Source organism: Mus caroli, chromosome 1 (assembly GCF_900094665.2).
Source record: "Mus caroli chromosome 1, CAROLI_EIJ_v1.1, whole genome shotgun sequence".
Classification (NCBI taxonomy): Eukaryota; Metazoa; Chordata; class Mammalia; order Rodentia; family Muridae; genus Mus; species Mus caroli.
In genome coordinates, this window is record NC_034570.1 from 182,174,676 (window position 1) to 182,194,503 (window position 19,828).

The 19,828-nt window shown below is 46.8% G+C and overlaps 1 protein-coding gene across 4 annotated transcripts in view; it reads left to right on the forward strand.

The window, feature by feature from the left end:
- The window catches only part of Kcnh1 (potassium voltage-gated channel subfamily H member 1), a 308,441-nt gene that overhangs the window by 231,905 nt on the left and 56,708 nt on the right, over positions 1–19,828 (forward strand). For all 4 annotated transcript variants that reach the window (XR_003837613.1, XM_021160418.1, XM_021160427.1 and 1 more), the window contains exon 10: positions 8,700–8,896. Coding sequence is in view for 3 of the 4 variants with exons in the window: in XM_021160418.1 (XP_021016077.1) it covers positions 8,700–8,896 (197 nt within the window). In the remaining variant the exon portion in view is untranslated. The remainder of the gene's footprint in view (positions 1–8,699; positions 8,897–19,828) is intronic.

Sequence of the window (19,828 nt, forward strand, 5' to 3'; positions counted from 1 at the left end):
TGGGCACCCCTGCACAGGGAGCAGGCTCCAGTACTCCTGCTCTTCCCTCTCTGTGGGCACCCCTGCACAGGGAGCAGGTGGACCATGGGGTGAGTGTGTTGCCTGTACTTAGCACGTGTCAGGAGTTGTGCTCGAGGCTCTCCACACTCTCACCAGGCATCAGAATTCACCTAGCTGCTCCATCAACCCGAGCAGTTGCATTAAATCTACACTCCTGGTGAGGAGCCGTAATGCCAATCACCCAGAACTCCAAAGCACAAAACATTTCTATTCGGTAGTGTCCACATCGTGTGATCGAGAGAGGGTGAAGATAGACAGTGGGTGATATTTTCTAATTTCTCCTCCTGTTTAAGCAGTTTTTAAAATTAGTTTTCATTCCCCCAAAGACATGGGAAGTTAGATCTACTATAAGTGATCTTTCTAAATGGAGTCCCTGTAACTGCGTTGTCCAGATAAAGGACTTGGGTGCCAGAAGTTAATGTCAGTTAGGGGAAGTAGGAGATATAGAGGCACTCTAGTGTCATGTAAAATGTTTCAAGTGTTTTAAGTAAGGAAAGTATAATACAGGACTGCATGTGTGGTAGGCTGAGCTAAAAGTGTATATGTGCACAGAAGCAGGATGGAAGACAAACCAAGATCTTAACAAAAGCATCCTGGGTGGCATCTGTCATTTTCAGTTTTCAAATCAGTTTGAATAATTTTCTACCATGTACTTCTATTCTTTTACAGATAACCAGATGGGGAAAAAAAATCAAACAAGGTTTATGGTCTCATCTGTAGGGATCTTGGTAACTTCCACCAGCTTTTGGTGGAACTCTGGGGTCCACTTGCTTGTGGAAGAGAGGTACTTGGCCAATGGAATTTTATCTGACAGATAGGGAGTCATCATGATGGTTTTAAGACTCTGCTTTAACTGAACCCTTTTGTATGTGAGGCCCATTTAGTGAGGGATGCCAGCCTTCTTCACACTCAGTGTCACTGCTTGAGGAAGGCTAGGGACACATATTGGGGGGAAAGTTCTAGAAGGCTTCTAAGACAGACAGAGTTTCCATCTTAGAGAAATCTCTTGTTCACACCCCTCATCTCTGCTCCCTGCTCCCACTCACAGGGCAATTTCTAATGTGCACATCATTTTATTTCATGGTTGTAAATTTGCCTGTAAACTTTCAGCTTAGCAGAAAGCTGAATCACACTGAGCTAAGGGAACATTTGTGGGCAGGTCAGCAAGTCAGCCTGACAAGGCAGCTGCTGACGTGTAGATTCCGGTGTCCAGTCATCTCCCCCAAATCTCCCAGCCCAGGACATCCCAGGCCTTTGTCCACACTCGTCCCCATCCCAAGCTGTGCCTCTCACCTACCTTTGCAATGGTTAGCTCATTTTATAAGCTTGCCGGGTGTGGCATTAGGGGCCAGAGACATAACGTGAACAAAAAGGCTGGTCTCTCAGGGAGCTGAGACACTCATCTGGAAGACAGGTCATTATACACTTACCAGGCAGGGATGAGAGTGGCAACAGTGCTGAGAAGAAGATGCTGTCAGAATTCACACAGCAGGCATCCAAGCCAGCCGAGCCACAGAGTAAAGGAAGGCTTCCTGACAAAGGCTGCATCAGAGCTGAGTGCCACCAGGTTCAGTCGTGTCTGGGACTGAGCTAGGAGACAAGAGAGTGAGAGGGAAAGCAGGCACAGCATCCTCATGGTCAATATTGGCAGAGCTTAGAAGCCACATCTAGCAATGAAGAGCAGTTCAGACTACAGAGTTCTGGGGCCTCTTGCCCTATTAAGATGAACATGAATGGATTAGTAATAGGGGAGCCAGGGGTGACTTTAAACAGAACAGGGACAGAAGTTCACTTGTGCTTAGGAAAGTCATCCAGGCAGCTGTTTGGAAAGTGAATTAGAGAGCCAAGGTCAGAGGGGACCAACAAGGAGTACGCCAATACGCAAGAGTAGCCTGACCTGATCTTATAGCAGTTTAAGTGAGAGAAAATAGAGCCAAGAGATACTTGGTAGATGAAGTGAGTAGAAGATGGTCCTTCACTGTTTGTGAAATAAGGAGGGGACTTTATTAGGGTGAGCAATCCAGGAGGATCATGGGCTTATCATGGAGGAGACTTTTTCCTCCCTCAGATGTATGGGTCTGAGCTAACTGAGTGTCCGCAGGAGGATTCTGGAGATTTGACTCAGGGTTACAAACCGTGCATCACTGCAGCCCAGATGCATGAGAGCATGGAGGGCACAAACCCAGAAACTCCCCACTCCAGCAGGGGTAGGAGACTAAGGAGAGAATCAGGGGTTCAGAGCAGGTCCCTAGGAGCACCTGTACCTAGGAAGTGTGTTCAGGAGACTGGGGGTGGGGGTGGGGGGCTACTACAACAAGGAGAGTGGTCAAGACACTGAACTGTTACAGAAGCCAGGGGTAAGGACAGGTACCAAGTTCTTGCAAATGCCATAGAATATGTTTCACTGGACAGAGATGTCACAGTTTGTAAGATCATCAATATTTTATGACCCAGCTGCCACATATATGTTGTGTACCAACATGAATACATACACACACACACACACACACACACACACACACTTTTTTAAAACTCCAGAGCTGGGCATAGTGGCATACACCTTTAATCTCAGCACTCAGGAGGCAGAGGCATGTTCTCTGTGTGCTTGAGGACAGCCTAGTCTACATAGCCAGTTCTAGGCCAGCCAGCATTACATAGGGAGACCCTGTCTCAGAAAAAGTAAATAAAACAAAAACAAAAATTAAGGCACACATGAGTGCATTAGAAACAACATGTCATAACATGTTGAGGATTAGTGAGTATTGTCTAGATTGATTAGTAGAGAGGTAATGATTGACAGAAATGAGATGGGTGGGAGACCTACAAGAGGGAGAAACTTGAAAGAAGGGTGGGGAGGTTTCAGGTGGTTGGGTTCCAGGGCCTAAGAAACTATATGGGTCTGTGCATAAGTGTAACCAAGAGTGCACAATACAGCGGGTATGCAGAGGGGTAGCCAAGAAAGGACAACACAGCAGGGCAGGCCAACAACAGATTAGCTGCTTGTCTCCTTATCATGAAAGCGCCTAACAAAAGCAACATAAGGTTAAGGAAGGACTTACTGGGGCTCACAGTTTTGGAGGAGACAGGAAGGTCATGGTGCCAGGGAGGTCACGACGGCAGGACCTTGAGTATCCGGTCCCATTACATCCATAGCCAGGAAGCAGAGGGTGAGAAATTCTCAACTGGCTTTCTGTTCTTTCTTTTCAGTGTGGGCCTTCACCCCATGGTTAGGGTAGGTCTTTCTATGTTAGTTAACCTAATCTGGAAGCTTCTCACAGAGATCCACCTCCTTAGTGAGTCTTGATCCCACCAAGCTATCAGTACTAACCACTACTAAGTCCAATCACCGTCTTTCCAGGTACAACTGCTATCGTGGGGATGCGCTTTGTTTATGAACATGGAGAGTCTCAATGTTGAGCCCTAGAATTAGATGGATCATGGTGCTGACCAACCTCCCTGCACCACTGTAATAGGTGCCTGCGTCACCTCAGGGTGGCAAGAACTCTTTGTTTCATGGAAGGGAATGGTCTAAGCAGGACAGACTATTGGAACTGCTGCCTAACAGTGAGCAAAGGTCAACTAAACAACCAAGAATCTTAGTGGGTGAGGGGCAGCCTCAGAACCCGTCTTTGTTTCCACCTGTGCAATTTGAGGGGCAGCCTCAGAACCTGTCTTTGTCTCCACCTGTGCAGTTTGCCAGAGCCACCGAACCCTTCATGCCTGTCTAACTTCTGTGTAGGCAGCTCAATTATCTTCTCCGTGAGCTCTCCTTAGTCCCGCCCACTCCCCACCCCAATCTTGGCATTGCTTGTGTTGTGCTATTGTGCTATTCATCATGACAGGCATGCATGAGTTTCCTCTTCTTTCATTATAAACTCTGTGGCTCAAGAAATGACCCTAGAAATGATCTCCACCATTCCATCCAGCCCCATAAGATGCCAAAAGGGATCTCTGACCCACAAAAGATAAGTTCAAGTCTTTGGTCTGGGTTGAACCGTGTGCAGAGATGGCAAGAGGTGGACCAAGCTGTGGGAAGTCAAGCTAAAAGCTCTCTGGGGGTAGCAGAGGCACTTGGAGAGGCCTGGCTGTGACCTTACTTGTGTTAGTGTCCATCTCTAACTAGAGGTAGGTAAAGATCATCATCCCCATGGCTCTTTCGTACTGACTGGAAAGAGAGCAGGGGTCTGAACATGATGCAGCTCTCCTACAGAAGTTATAATCACAGCAAATGTCTAGAGACAGATGCATTCTGTGAAATGGGGGAGACTCAGATCTGTTCCTGGAACCAGGGTCACCTGAGCATGTCTAGTCCCAGCCATTTCTTTTTGCTGGGTCAGAAGTCCAGTCAGCATTCAACACTTTAGCAGCCAGTGAAGTAGAGCCCCAGGCTTTGTTCCCGGGAGTGTCATTTCTCACCATTGAGAGGAAGCAACTGGTGAGATTTGCAGGGTGTCTATCTGTCTGTCTGTCTGTCTGTCTCTGATGTATGTTCTCATTCTATAAGCTGTGGCACATAGAACAAAGGTTGTGACCTCTGCAGCAACATTTATTTATGCAATGAAGGTGACAAGAGATTTGCAGCTTTCCTGTATATTACAAGATGTCAACATTTAGCTTCCTTACACCCACCCACAACCTCAGGCAGGCTTGGGGTTGCAGCCCTAAGGACTTGTAGAGGAACTCACAAGTGTTCCAGAGTCGGCAGGCTGGGCCTTGGCCTCTGGGAGGAAGCACATAGTAGGTACTGGTGCACATCGTAGGTTCTAGGTGGTCCTACTCTCTGGCCATATTCAGAGTGGGCAGGGAAGCTGGTCACTGTCATCAAGGGGGGCTGGCTCACATGGCTGGGTCTTTCACCTTCAGGCTGGGAAGCTGTGCCTTCCCTGAAGCAGGTGCCTCAGGGAGATACCTGCCCACAGAGCGTGTTGTCCCAGCCATGTGTGTCATACCAATGAAGCCTGTCAGAGCCCTGCTTTGCTCCTGCAGGCTTTCATGAGTTAACATGTGTTTTTGAAACAGTTCCCATTTGCTAGAGGAGTTTGGGTTTGCTTGGGATTCAATGAGTCCTATGTATCACATGATTAACCCTCAGCTCATCTGCACCAAAGTGGCTGCCTTCACGGGAAGTAGGATTAGACACTGTTGAACTTGGCCTGGAGAGCTAATCCGTGTTATGACATCACCAAGTCTCCCAGCTCTATGGAAAACTTCCCAGTGTGAGGTGCTGCTGTCTCCATGCATTGATTCATGTGTGTTCAATCCCTGCATGGGTGTCCTATGATCTGTGCGGTAGGTAGATGCGCCTCTTGAGAGGGCTCGTAAATGAGATCTGTACAGTCAGATTCATTCATTAAATGCATGCAAGGAGCTATTATTTCACTTTAAGGGTTCTTCTGTAATTAGAAAATTTCATTAAGGAGGCATAATGTTTCTATATTGAGTCTTGTTTAAATGAGATAATCTTGGTAAGAAGCAGATAAAATTACCAATCAGCTTCTACTCAGTAGTTACAGCTTAATTATACCATGTTTCCTCCAGTAGAAACTGTGGAGTTTGGAATGCTGCCTTCCTCACCAGTGCTCAAAATGTGTAGCCAGGAAAGCCAACCTGTTAGAGATATTTTCCCTGATGGGAAATTCTGCCCATTAGAGAAGGTCCTCACCCTCTCCTGATATTTCAGAAACACAAGGGTGCCAGCAAGAGCCTAGGTGGTGGGTGATGTTCTATTGAAACAGTAAGTTCACCCATGAGGCCATTTCTCGACTCAGAGCTCCATGAACCGTGTGTCCAAGTGTCTGCTGCTGGAGAACAGCTCCTTAAATGAGATGCTCATTCTTGTTTCATAGCAGGCTTCTCAGATGATTGTATTCATGTGGTTTCTAAGTCTGCACTCACCCAAAGATTTGACTGGGCTGAACCAGCCAGAGGTTTATTGGCATAGCTGGTGGGTGTGCCTGACTGTCAGATGAGAGCTGCACTGGAGACCAGAGTACTCCTTGTGTATCAGGCTCTCCCTCATGCTGATCAGACTTCAAGATGGAAACTTCCAGGAATGGGTACTCCAAGAGACCCAGGCCATCAGCTTCCCATGATCTTGCCTTAAAAAATCTCAGAATATCATTTCTACCAGACTGTATTGATTAAATGACAAAGTCTAGCCTTTATTCACCTACTCAAGAGAGTTATGACATGTAACTGTACTACCAGGAGGAACGGGTAACATTGGTTTATCAACAGTTTGGCATGTTTCTTCAGAGGAGGCACATTCTCTAGAAGAGCCAGATTACATAAATATGGAGGGCACATGTGTCATGGTGGATAGCGTGGGAAGGCTATAGGATGCTCAATATATATGTGAGGTCCTAGAGGTCAGTGCTGTAGGGCATCATGGAGAAATCCTGTTTCCAGGACAACCAGGAAGCATCCTACGGAAAATCTCTACCTATTGGCTCTATATGTACCTTAGCTACCCAGCACAGGCAATTAAAATTAGAACTTGGCAAGAGATCTATTTTTACACATAACACAAAATGTCTAAGCTTACATGTTTACCTTGAAGTTACTCCATGAATATCCTATTCACACCAAATCTTTAAAGCCACTTTCATATGAGAACAACAAACACAGAAGAACCACAAAGCAGTGTCCCCAAGCCGTGCATAGTTTGCCTGATTTGGAGGAGGTAGAGGTATTGACTCACATTTTGGAGATGCTTCGAGAAGAACGTAGAGTATCTTTTATGCTTGCAATGGACACTTGGTACTGGAGAAGAAGTCACTAAGCCTGTGTGCCTCAGATTCTAACCGCTTCTTTTGCTATTGACAGGAAGACAGGTGCTGGTTAAGCACCAAGGGTGCCTGGGTCTGGGGAGCCTGACCAACACCATTCTTGCTTTCTCCTTCCTCTGCGGTTCTTCTCTGCCCCCCTGGGAATCCATAATCTGCCATGAAAATGTATAAGCAAGGTGAACAATCAAACCACATAGCTAGAGACCATGCCAGGAATACATTCAGTTTTGCAGTAGACACGGGGTAAAGCATTCATACATAGAGAATATCTCTGAGAATGTCTCTGAGAGGAGGAGATGGGTAAGCACACAATGATGAAGGTTACTACATGTCTTATTCAGTGCTGCCAATGACAGAATGCTACAGCAGGGTTGCCATATAAGCAGTAGAATTTTCATACAGTTTTGGAGGATCAGAGGTCCAGCATGGTCAAGTTATAATGAGGATCTGTATCTTCAGATGCAGACTGCCTGCTTCTTATTGTATGTGCAAATGGAAGAAATAGCACAGGAGAGCTCTCTGGGTCCCTCTTATAAAGGTGCCATGGGATCAGACATGAGACAAAGTCATAAACTATCTCCGTCAGTCATAAGCCAAAGGCTCCCTCCAATGCTGTTATACTGGGGCTTTGAATTTCAACATACAGGTTTGCGATATAAGCATTTATTTTACAATCTTGTATTGATTCACTGAATGTACTAATAGGATTCCAGAGACAGAAGATGCTGGAGATGCAATTTCACAGGGCCTATACTGCACAAACTAGGTGGGCATTTAGCAAGATTAAAGAATACATCTCAGGAGGTGTGGGGTAGAAGAACACATGACACAAATTAACCCTTAGGGCTGGGACAAATATGGGAGGTGTTGAACCCCACAGTTGCCTGCTTCTAGGTAGATAGTCTCAGCGAGATGCAGCTTCCCTATTGTTCGGTTCCTGAGATATCTACACACAAACACACACCTCATGTGTGGAGAATATCTATTCACCTCTTAGACAGATAGGTTCAGACCTATGGTTCACTTCAGCCCCCACTTCCTCTTTGCCTGCCAGTACCAACCAAGCTCCTACTATGTAGTTCTGTTGTGTGACAGTTTCTAGGGAGACATGAGTAAATGTCTCCCTATTTCAGAGAAAGAACTAAAGAAAGACCAAAGTAATACCTTCAGATCCCAACTTGCTGAATGAATTTGTTGCAGGTATTATGGAAGTATAAATTAAGAGTAGTTACAGAAACATCTATAGCTCAGAGGCAGATATGCTATCAAAGCCCACCCCAACATGGGTGACAACTCACGAACGTGGCAACCCTGAGGTCTCTGCTTGACCGTTAAGCTTACTAGCTAGAGAGCCCCCTCCTTTTGGCAGTCTTTACTGCTTCTATAATCTGAAAAGGGAGGGGCCTTGTGAATCTGGTAAGCTTCTGGGAGTCTCTGAGCCTTGTGAGTTATTTTAAGACTTCCCAAGTCTTAAGGAGCTTCCCTCTCAGGATGGAATAGTTCACATTGTTGTGTGGAAATTGCTACACAACATTGTGCTCTGAGGGGACTAGGGCATACAGCTCTTGTGTGCCAAGACACACAGCAAGACACACGGTAGTCACAGGTATGAGGAGTCAATGGGGGAAATGAGGTGTGGACAGACTGATAAGGATAGGGGATGGCTTTCTAGGGGCTCAGCACCAGCCTTGCAGCAGGGTGGCATTAGCAGGCATTTGTGTTATCTTGAAGGTGCTTGAGTTGCATGTTATTAGAGATCAGATTATGACTCTGTTTTCCCAAAGCCCAACCTGCAATGAGTGCAGATCCCTCCCGATGGTCACGGTGCTCATGACAACTCTCTTTCCTCAGGGAAAGGAGACGTGTTTGGGGATGTTTTCTGGAAGGAGGCTACCCTTGCACAGTCCTGTGCTAATGTCCGGGCCTTGACCTACTGTGACCTGCACGTGATCAAGAGGGACGCCCTTCAGAAAGTGCTAGAATTCTACACAGCCTTCTCCCACTCCTTCTCCCGGAACCTGATTCTCACCTACAACCTGAGGAAGAGGGTGAGCTTGTGGCTTTGATTCTTTCTAAGCTTTTTTTTTTTTTCCTGTGTACTTTGGGTAATTGCTGGGGCTGGAGATATGTGCTAACTTTTTATTTAAGTGGAGAAGAACACCCCCGTGGCAGCCCTGTGCCAATTACTTGCTTTGTTAGAGCTTTGTTGTACAGTGGAGAGGAAAGCAAGTCTGTTGGTCTAGGAGGTGGATCAGACTTAGTGCAGAGAGGATTTTGTTGTGTCCGTCTGTGGGTTGTAGTTCCTAACACCACTTGGGCCTTTTAGCATTTTGGAAAGATGGATAAAATGGGGGCATATAGAATGGCTACATAGAACCACCTGATCAATGTCCACTGCACTCCCAGGGCCAGGGATCTGTACAGTGGCCTAAAGCTACTATGTGGTGGCTAGTTAAAAATTTATATGAAAAAGACAGGAAAGTATGAAAGTTTGAGTTCAGCAAAGAAAGCTGTGGGGTTTGGTTGTCAGGAGGTTGTTTTGTAGCCAGCCAGTTACTTGAGAAATAAGAAAAGAAAATGTGTTCTCCAAAGCTGTTTCTTTCATACCTGGTTGTATGAGTTTTTCCATCTCTCTCCATAGTCTCTGTGAAGTCTTTAGTTTCTCATGATTTTGTTTTGGTTTGTTTTAAGTCAAGATCTCACCATGCAGCCCTCAAACTTTCATCCCCCTCTCTCAGTCTCTCAAGGTCCATACCTGCCCTCATGACTGGCTTTCTTCTATGTCATCTATCATTGTTGGTTAAACACTAGCATGGCCACTCCAGACCTAGAGGGTGCACTTGGAAGGACTTCATAACAGTTTCCCTGTAGTGACCTCATACCTGTGCCACTAACCTGCCTTTCACAGTCCTGGTCCCCGCTCTAGCTCACGTGTGGTTTGTGCTGAAAACCTTACTGCTCATGTGTGACAAACTCCTGCTAGCCATGCAGACTGTGAATGATTCATTGCCTCATTAGGTCTCTCCTGGTGTCAGATGAACTAGACTAGATAAAGAAAACCAAAGACTCTCTCCCTTCAGGGGACAGCACCTAAAAGAAGTGCTGTATGGGCAGGCTAATGACAGTTCCTGCAGCTACTACAGTGATCATGACTCCCCCAAAGTGTAACAAGATGTAGGAGGGGGCAGCTAAGGAGGGAGGCAGAGAAGCCATGTCCAGGGAATGAGTCAAGTGTAGAGGAGATGCTGGAGTAAGGGGAGGGGCAGATAGTCCACTAGGAGAGCTTTTGAAAGTGTCCAGAGGAAGAAACCTGAGCTTGGCACTTGAGTCCCTTGAGCAAGTTTTTTTGTTAAGGCCAGCCTTTGGCTCTGCACGGTAGGTCTTTTCTTACTCTAGTCCCTCCAGTGCATTGCCCTGAGCATCCTGCTCAGAGACCTGGGAGCACCATAGCATCCCATGTCATCAGTGTATAACCAGATAGAATGCCTGCAACTCATGCACCATTCAGTGATGAGGGGAAAGAGGTGGACCTCCGTGTCTCTGTTTCCCCATCATGCAATACAGTGTGGTAGAGAAAGCAGTTCTCCAGCTCTTTGATTTCAGGCCTGCCCCTGTGGGCTGGGGATGGCTGGAGAAGTGTTCCTTACTTGTCTGCTGGCTGGGAGCATGGATGCTTTATGAAGATACTTTAAGCTGAGTGGATTCTCCAAAAACCTATTTTTTGGTTTATTCCTTCTATCCATGAAAGCCAGTTGATTATAATCGACTCTCGGAGTTGCTGGTGATATGGGTTGAAAAATATGCAGTTTGAGTTATTTGGAGAAGTAATCATTTTGGAATAATTGTGGCTCAAGTAAATCTGTCTGAAAAAAAAAATAACAAAAAGCAACGATGTCTCAGTGGTCAGGCTGGTTTTATGCAGATCGAGTGATTGACAGCTCTAGAAAAGAGCAAGAACCAAAGTTGTGGACAGTCTCAGACCATCCTTTCAAGTGTCAGATCTCCAGAGAAGAGAAGGTAGAGCTTGCCTGTGGACCTGAGGGTGTTTAGGGTCCTGTAATTTTCGACTCCAGAACATCATGGGAGGAATTCAATCATCTGATGAAGAGTCAAGCTGATTGACCTCAGAACTTTCGTCCCATCCCAAGTGCCTCTAAGTCTGGTATAGAAGCCAAAGTAATTTTAGTGACAGCCTTTATGTAAAGAGCCATTCTTTTCTTGGAAAAGGAGACTTGTCATTTTGGGGCACCCATTGTCGTCTCCCATTGTGTCCTTCTGTGAATTAATTCATGGTTGCACAGGGCACCAACGATGAGAACATTACATGCATGAATTATTCTCCTAGCTACATTTTTTTCTGACAAAGTGAAGTTATTCTTGTGGCTGTTTCCAGCTTGGCAAAAATCAAGTGAATTATTTGCTAAGAGTCCTGAGGACACTGTGCCATCAGTATCCGTCTGGGGACTTGTCTCATCTCATAGCCCTCTTCCAGTGCACAGCAAAAACTCTGAGTCAGAATGCGCCTCAGTATCCAGCCTATCTCTCTTCCTTGTTCTCACCATCTGCATGCCACAGATAGGATGTGCCACAGAAATGCCACAGAGCTGGTTGGAAATGAAAGAATCAGAGCCCAAATGACTCCCATACCAGAACATTCCTGAAGCCTCCTGGCTTCCCATGGCCTCCATATTCTAAACCTTACCTTTCTACCCCTGAGCTCAGCTGAATTCTGCTGCCTTCAGAGCTACTTTAGCATCTGGGCCAGGAAGGTTCTTGTCAGGTAATGCTGTCCTCCAAAGTCATGTAAGGTCAGTGTAGAGCCAGACCGGAGACCATCAGCATTGACCTTACATTTTTCTTGCTTGTGAGTTTTGAGACAAATGAGACTGATTTGTATCCTGCCTCTGCTTCTTAATTCTCTAATTCTGGATGAGGAAGAAGGACTCTTCATCTTGAAGATGGAGAAGATTAAGCGATAGCCTAGGACACAGGACACTTAAGATTAAGTTGATTTTTACTGTTTCCTTCTGTGTAACATTCTACCCATCATCATCATGTGCCTTTTCACAGAGGGGCCTTCTGCCTCTGCTCAGAGTTCCTGCTCTGCAGAGCTCAACACAGCAGTAGAGTCATGTTGAGAACACAGGTTCATCACCAGAGAGTGAAGAGAATCTAGCATACCTGTTTTTTTCTGAGCAGAGCAGCCTATGCAATGTCATGACAGGGAAAGAGTGGAACCATCAGCCCAGAGCCTGGCTAGGGTGCTGGCTCTACAAGCATCTTTCTGCAGGCCCTGAGGCGCCTTCTGCAGGCAGAGTTGTCATGCTGCTGAGAGTAATATCTTGCCAACTCCAGGAGGACGAGAGCAGCAGCAGCATTGGCTCGGGGATGATTTATACCAGCTCTGAAGTCCTCGGAGTCCATGATAGTGTTACCTAGCCATTTTGTCTTCTCAAGGGAGTAAACCCAGAGGCTGTGTGGAAGAGAAACCCCTTTCCAAGGTTACCCAGACACTGACAGACTCTGAACCTGTCTGTGCACCTGTGGCTAATGGTGTAGTACCCATGGCTATCCTGCCCTGGGTAGTGGTACTCAGCCTTTAACGCTGTGACATCCTTTGGCTTTCTTCAGGTTTATTGACTTAGGGGATAGGCTGGCTGTCTTCTTAGCATCGTTGGTGACCTTTGCTCCCACCAGTGAACTCAGAAGCAGGGGAACCTGTCAGACCCCAGACTAGTGGTGAGGCACAAGGAATGCACAAGAAGATCACTATTTAGCCAGTATACTGGGGACCTGACCCATTACTAGAAAGTCACTGCTTTGGGGCTAAGGTCCCAAGTGAATTCAGGGTTGCTGCTGACTGGATGTTGACTAAGCCTGTGCTTCTTAATTTGTAAAAAGAAGCTAATATTTTTGGAATAGTGGCTCACATCTGTAATTCTAGCACTTGGAAAGGGGGGTGAGGCAGGAGGATTGCTGCTAGTTCAAGTCTAGCCTGGGGTACATGTCAAGTCCCAGACCAGCTTAGGCTATAGTCTAAGACTTTATCTCAAACAACCCAACAATAACAAAAAGGAGATAGCACAGGATCTCTCATTAGTGTTATTGTCAGTATTGTGCATATTAAAGTATAACATGGCATAGCAAAGCTGGGCATGGGGGTCACATGCCTCAAATTCCAGCACTTGGTAGAGGCATGAAGAATGCAAATTCAAGGGCAAACTGGGCTATAGACTCAATTTGAAGCAATCCTGGGCGATTTAGTGAGACCATATCTCAAAACCCAATAAGATAACTGTAACCTGGCCCTGCAGGCAGCACCCTGTGCACATTAATCTCCTTTGGTCTCACCCCTGTCTCCACTTCCAGGCTTGAAGAGTTGAAGTCACTCTTGGTTCCCTTGTGTTAGGAGCAGGTCTGCTTCTTTGGTTAATGACTTGTGTGGGCTCCATATCCCCGTGGATGGGGAAGAGGTGTCACCCCTTGGTGCTCAGGGATTGATCATTAAGACAGCAGATCAAATGTACCACAACTCAAGGATGCCAGCATACAAGCAATTAGGTAATTACCAGCAGCCAGTGCCAAGGATAATTGGCACACAGGTAATTGGATGGGCGCTTTTCATCCTCCAAGTGTAGGGCTTTCTTTTCAAAGCCAATATTATTGTGTGTGTGAGTATTTTTTTCTGCAGTGTTTGCTTATGATAATTTATTCCAGGAGGAACTTTTTAAAAATCGTAATTAAGGCTCAACCTGGTGTGTTTGGGAGGGAGCTGATACCCATCACCACGGCTTTCTAAAGCAGAGGTTGCCATGGTGAACTGTCTTGAATTCCATGCATACACTTCTAGCCCACTTTAACCAAAAGACATTTTCCTCTGCAGAACTCGGAACCTCAGAGGTCTGTAGAGAGCTCTACTCGTAGGTGGTATTGAGAAGCCCTTTCTGTACTTCTTGTTCTTGTGGAACGCTGGTAAGCTAAGAAGTAAGACTATAAAGCCAGGTGCTTAGCAATAGCACACATTTTCCCGCTGAACACTGGTGTGTGTCCTAGCCTACGTTTTTAAATGATCTCTGCCTAGCCAATACTTTCCTTGTCATCCCACCATAGTGAAGGCTTCTGTAAAATTAAAATCATCTATTAGACTGTCAAGCCAGAGGGATAATGAAATCATGGTGCTGGAATCAGAGGTGGTAGAGGGTGCCGAGGATGGGATCGACACTGTTGTAATCTTTTTGAGACAGCAAAATATAAATCAAAATCAGCCTCCTTTCCCCTCAGCAGGAGCAAGAGGGACTGATGAGGACCTGTGCAGTCTTTCCTGGGTCCTGCTCTTGCCAGGAACCCAGCAAACGTAGAATCCACAATGGTCCCTGGGAAGCCTAAGGGGTCACTCTTCATTATGCCAATGTCAGCTCACAGCCAGGCTAGATCTTCTGCTTCTGGGAAAACAGAAGTTCTGGGATGAATATGAATCTGGGAAATGTTACCTCATGGCTAAGCTCTGCCACTTGCTAGCCGTGGGTAGGGACTGGTGAGCATTGAACAAGATTGACTCTTTCTGGTCTGTGGGTTCATACTGCCGCCCCCAAATGGTACTATTGGATAGGATGACAGAGAGCTGAGTACATTTCCTCACACGTGGTAGGTACAGGGCACTTTGAGATCAAGCTATCAACATGTGTGCTACTTGTACCATAGCCACTGATGAAGATAAAGAGCCAGTCTAGGATGTATTGCCTAGCCAAGTGCATTGCTGTTTAGGAATTCGAGTGTCCTGTCAGCTGCTAAAGTGCAAATGGAATAAGGGAAAGAGAACTGAATTCTAATACCCAGGAGTCTCTTGGTTAGATCATCCTAAAGCTAGATCTTGGGACCCACAACTAGCACCTTCTGAGAGGTTCCTGGAAGGATGCTGCTGCCAACTGCATCATGGGTCGAATTTCTCCCAACCCAGACTATATGGGGAGGGGTATCAAGGGCTATGGCCATTGGAGCTTAACTCCAGTCAGTTTACCTGACATGATGTGACATGTTGTGTTGACCACAGACTGACCTGGGACAGAGGAGCCCAAGGCCCACATACTCTGTGGGAAGCAGCTAGTCTTAATCATGTTTTCTTGAGTGTGCTAATGACTCCCAGGTCAGGAACTTAGTAACCAAGTGGGCAATGCGCATTCATTAACACAGAAGCACTGCAGAGATTGATGGTGGCTGCCCTCAGAGGTGACTCTTCCCTACAAAGCATCAAGAAGCTGAAAGATGTTCCAGGTTGGAAACATCCCCCTCTCCTGCTGCACACACACACACACACACACACACACACACAAACATACATACACACACACACACAGAGTCCTTGGGAACTCCTTCCATACTCAGTCCACTTCCTCCTGCTATATGCCCTTGAGCTCTTTCATTTCTGAGGAGTAGGCAGCCAGTGCTCCATAGAGCTTTCAGTCCTTGGCTAGACCACAGGCATTAACTTCAGGAGGCTGAAGATGTTCCCAACCAGCCTCAAAGCCTTGCTAGAGAGTCACTTTCTCTGTGAGCCAGGCACTGCTCTGTGTTTCTGACAAATCTCCGGTGTGGTAGTGCTCCCTGTTTCTATGTAAGTGCTCCTCCACTCTTCCATTCTTCTCTATGATTTTGAGCATATCCTCTATATTTCCCAGCTATCTTAGAAGATTTTATTCAAGGATCTCCTAAGAAGTGGAGAGTCAAGACGCGGAATGAACCCAGGCTGCCCTGTGACTTCCGTAATAGCATCTGCCTTTGAAGAGATCAGATGAATAGAGTCAATGCCAGCTCGTCCCTTCCAAGGAGACTTTGATCACCTGCCTCAGGTGTCATGGGCCCATTCTCATGGGCATCTGTACACATCATAGCTTGGTCACTGTGTCACATAGCTTGCTATAAACTTTGTTGGCACTGGTTTTCTTTTTACTGGTGTCCCATGACAGCCATAGTCTTTGCTTAGACCTCTAGAGTGAAGCTTCCCATCCCTCAGAGGACCCTCGCTCCATGGCTTCTCTTTAATCTCAGTCTAGGGAAAGCCTGCTGTGTTTTAATCCAGTGAGCACCACTCACCTCTGCATAGCTCTCATTATACTTCTAATTAACTACTTACTGAGTGTCTCCCTTGCCGTCTAGATGTCTCATGGGGGCCAGGCCTTGTCTACTTGACCTACTTGTCTGCCGTGCCCATCCGACTTAGAGCATTAAGAACCCAGGGAACAATCAAAGCACCTATAAGGAAATAAACTGATCGATGCCATGCCTCCCTCCTGTTCCTGAGAGTATTTAAAGCCTTGTCTGCAAGATGGCATCTGCAGAGAGACCTTCCTGCTTTCTCCCTCTGGAGCTTGGCTTGTATATCCAATAATATTCCTCGACTCTTCACTGCTTTAGAGGCCCTAGGTAGCTAGGACCTCAGCCAGCAACAAATAATAATTGCCTTTCTGCCAAGTGTGTACTAAAGTATTTGCATTGGTTATAATCTCACTAAGGTGCTAAAGATTCAGAGGCTCCCATGGGTTAAATAAACTCAGAGACTCGTGCACTGAGAAGATAATTGGAGTTCCAATCTGAACTGATCTGGCAATGATCAAGATTGGGCTCTTCAGAGTGGTGACCACAGGTCTCTGATCTGGAGACACAGATGTGACCTGTAGGCCTTCAGTGCTGTGAGGAGGCTGCGGCATCCAAGCCTGCTATCTCCTCTGAGAGGCTCTGTGCAAGCATCAGGTCCCTGGACACCACCTCAGTGCATCTGGGCATAGTGTAGACATACTAGGGCTCGCCTGATGGTTGCTGGCACTGGACAGTCTGCTCAGGGATGGGGCCTGTGGGTCATGCTGAGTTCACATCACTGAGCAGTGGAGCACAGTGAGACTGAGTGATCCTGGTCACATTCTCTTTCTTGTGGCTCAACTCCACTGATCCAGAGGTGACAGAAACCTTCTGTGGCAGGAACAATCAGGGATATAATTTGCTTCTGGCCATCATGAGAAGCCAGAGGAGTGGCAGCTTACAGTTAGATGCCAGCTTTAGTGGAAATTCACTGCTTGGCTGGATCCTGGAGACTCAAGCAGAGACCTAGAGCCCAGCCAGGACTGGGAAGGGGCTTTTAAACAAGGAGGGTTTAGTAACCATGAGCCCTGGGAGCAATGGGGAAAACTTTAGGTGGGTACTGGTAAGAGACATCAGTTTACCCACCTGGACCCCTCTGGGTACTGCTGACGGCTACCTCATTGCTGGGTGGCAGGTTCAGTAGCAGTGGCTAATGAGCATGCATTTGTCTGGGCGTGCTGAATTAAGAATAATAAGAATCGATTTGCCGAGCAATAAGAACTCAAGAGAGTCTGCAGAGGGAAACCTCTGGCCAGCTTCACATCTCCCTCCCCTAATCCCAAATGCATTTCTAGATCTTTCTCTTTCTGCTTTTGCCCAAGGAGAAGTTGCCTGAAGATCCCATTGGGACTGCTCAGGCTTTCAAGGTAGGGCATCCTTCAGGGCTAGCTTTCTTCCCCGTATATCAAGTGGGTCAGCATGGATGGAGAAATTATATTCCCAGGGGGTTGGGTAAGTTGGCTGTGTCCTCTCCAATTCCCGTGACACATGGCAATATTATAGCAGCCCAAGAGCTCCTAAACCACTGGCTTCTCAGGCTTTTACTGATCCTGGGCCGTGCTTAGTAATGAGAGCCAGCATATTTTCCATTGACAGGTTTAATTTTTAAAAAGCCCCTTTGCTTCAGGCAGCATGCTGAGGACTGTGCCTTATTCCTTAGGGATCCATTTGCAGACAGCTCCTGTGTGCTGCTGCATTTCCAACATACTTCCTTGCAAATGCTTAAACCGTATAGGGAGATAACGTCTGGTCCGCCGAGTACAGATTTTTAAAAGAGGTCACATCGCATGTTTGTGTTATCCCGTGTGTAAAATCCTGCACGCTGCAGCCACACCTGGCGCCTCCTGTTGGTGGTGTGTCGTATTGCACTCTAACTCCAGGGGCCCTCTGGGACCACATGGGTGAAATGAAGCTTTCCACTGGGTTCTCCTCACCATCAACAGGAAGAGATAAACCCATGCAGGCTTGGGATAAACCCATGGCAGATGGTGGGGTGGGAGAAAGTGTGTCAAGAGAGAATACTGAAGGCAGGATGTTAGAACTCTTGACAAAGAGAAGGTTCTTGCCTACAGAAGTCAGCGGGCGCACAGCTCCGACAGTGTGCTGAGCGCTGCTCCTCGGCTTGATTCAGTTGGCAGTGGGACGGACCCGGAACACTTTCTTCAGAAATGGAGGACTGGAGGAAAACATGGCAGGCACACAGCTCCGGCAGTGTGCTGAGTGCTGGTCTTCAGTCTGATTCAGTTGGCAGTGGGTCTGGCCTGGAACATTTTCTTCAGAAATGGAGGACTGGAGGAAAACCCTGACTTGGGGAGCTTGGGAAATAAAAGCAAAGGCGCCCATGCCCGGGGTTTTGGGGAGTGAGTGGGTTTTGCACACACTGTTTCTGGAGGAGAAGAAACTGCCTGTTTGGCACAGCCTAACTTCTTACTCAGGGAGGCAGATGCCTTTGCAAACCCCAGACTGTGAGCTGGGCTTGGACTCGCATGCTCGCACGCCAGATCCAGGTTTTCCTGACCCTCCCCCCCTTCCTGGCCCAATGAGCACAGCAGCAGAGCTTGGTTTGGCTGTTGAATCACAAGCCGAGGCTGCTGGAGAGCAGCCAGCATCTTCATCCCAGGCTTTGTGTTAAGCACCTCCTAATTCCTCTCTGACATTTCTCTCAGGTTGGAACCTGAATAGGAATGTATTCAGCACTAAGCCTGTTGACTAGTGCTGGAGGCAGGGCCCAATTATCTGTGGTCATGGGCAGCAGAGCTCTGGGTCTATCAACAATCATTTCCACCACCCCAGTGAGCCTGTCAGCAGAGATGTTTTCTTTGACACAGATAGATACACACACACACACACACACACACACACACACACACACACACATTCTGGGCTTCTTCCTGCCCTCTCTGCCCCTGCAAATGGCTGTTCTAGGTGCACAGGGTCACAGTATGGTAGGGCCTAAGCAGCATCCGGGCTATCATGGCGTGGGTTCTGGCCACTACTGCCTCCCTCTGTGGAGCCAGGCACTGTCTGTACCTGTGTGTGCTTACCCCTCATTTCCATGGCTTGAGGGTAACTTGCTATCTAGGCTGTTGGGGTGTGTATATATGTATCTATCTGTGTGTACATGTATGTGTGTCTGTCTCTGTGTTTGTGAATGTGTCTGTGTATGTTTGTCTCTGTCTTTCTCTGTGTGTGTTTGTGTCTGTGCATGTCTCTCTGTGTGTTTGTTGCTGTCTCTGTGTAGGTCTGCATGTTTGTGTGTCTGTCTTTTTCTCTATCTCTGTGTGTCTCTGTGTGTGTGTCTCTGTCATTCTGTGTGTGTCTGTGTGTTTGTGTTTGTGTCTTTTTCTCTATCTCTGTGTGTCCATATGTGTCTCTGTCTGTCTCTGTGTGTGTATGTATGTGTATACATGTTGTGTGTGTGTGTGTGTATGTATATGTGTGGTTTTCCCTATAAATGAACCATCCCAGAAGCTATTCTAGGGGATCAAGTTGGAGAACACGCCCAGCCCCTCTTGGCTTCCAATTCCCCGAGTGTCTTCTACCCCTGCTAGTGCTGAGTGTTGTGGACTCAGCTCTGCTTGACTGGGAAGGCTTTGTTCTTTCTTTTGGGAAGATATAAAAATTGCCAAAGTGCTTTGCAGTGGTTAGCAATTTGTGGACATGAACTTCATGGAGACTGAATGTTCCCACCCAAGACCACTGATTTTTGTGGGAAAAAAAAAAACAACTTTAATACTTAGAATGTACTGGGCAGGAGGGGGTGTTGAGAAGAATAGGAGATGGGTATAGGAGGCACGTGAGGGCCAGGGCCTCTTAAAGCAGGGCCCCTTCAAGGAGTTTAAAAATAA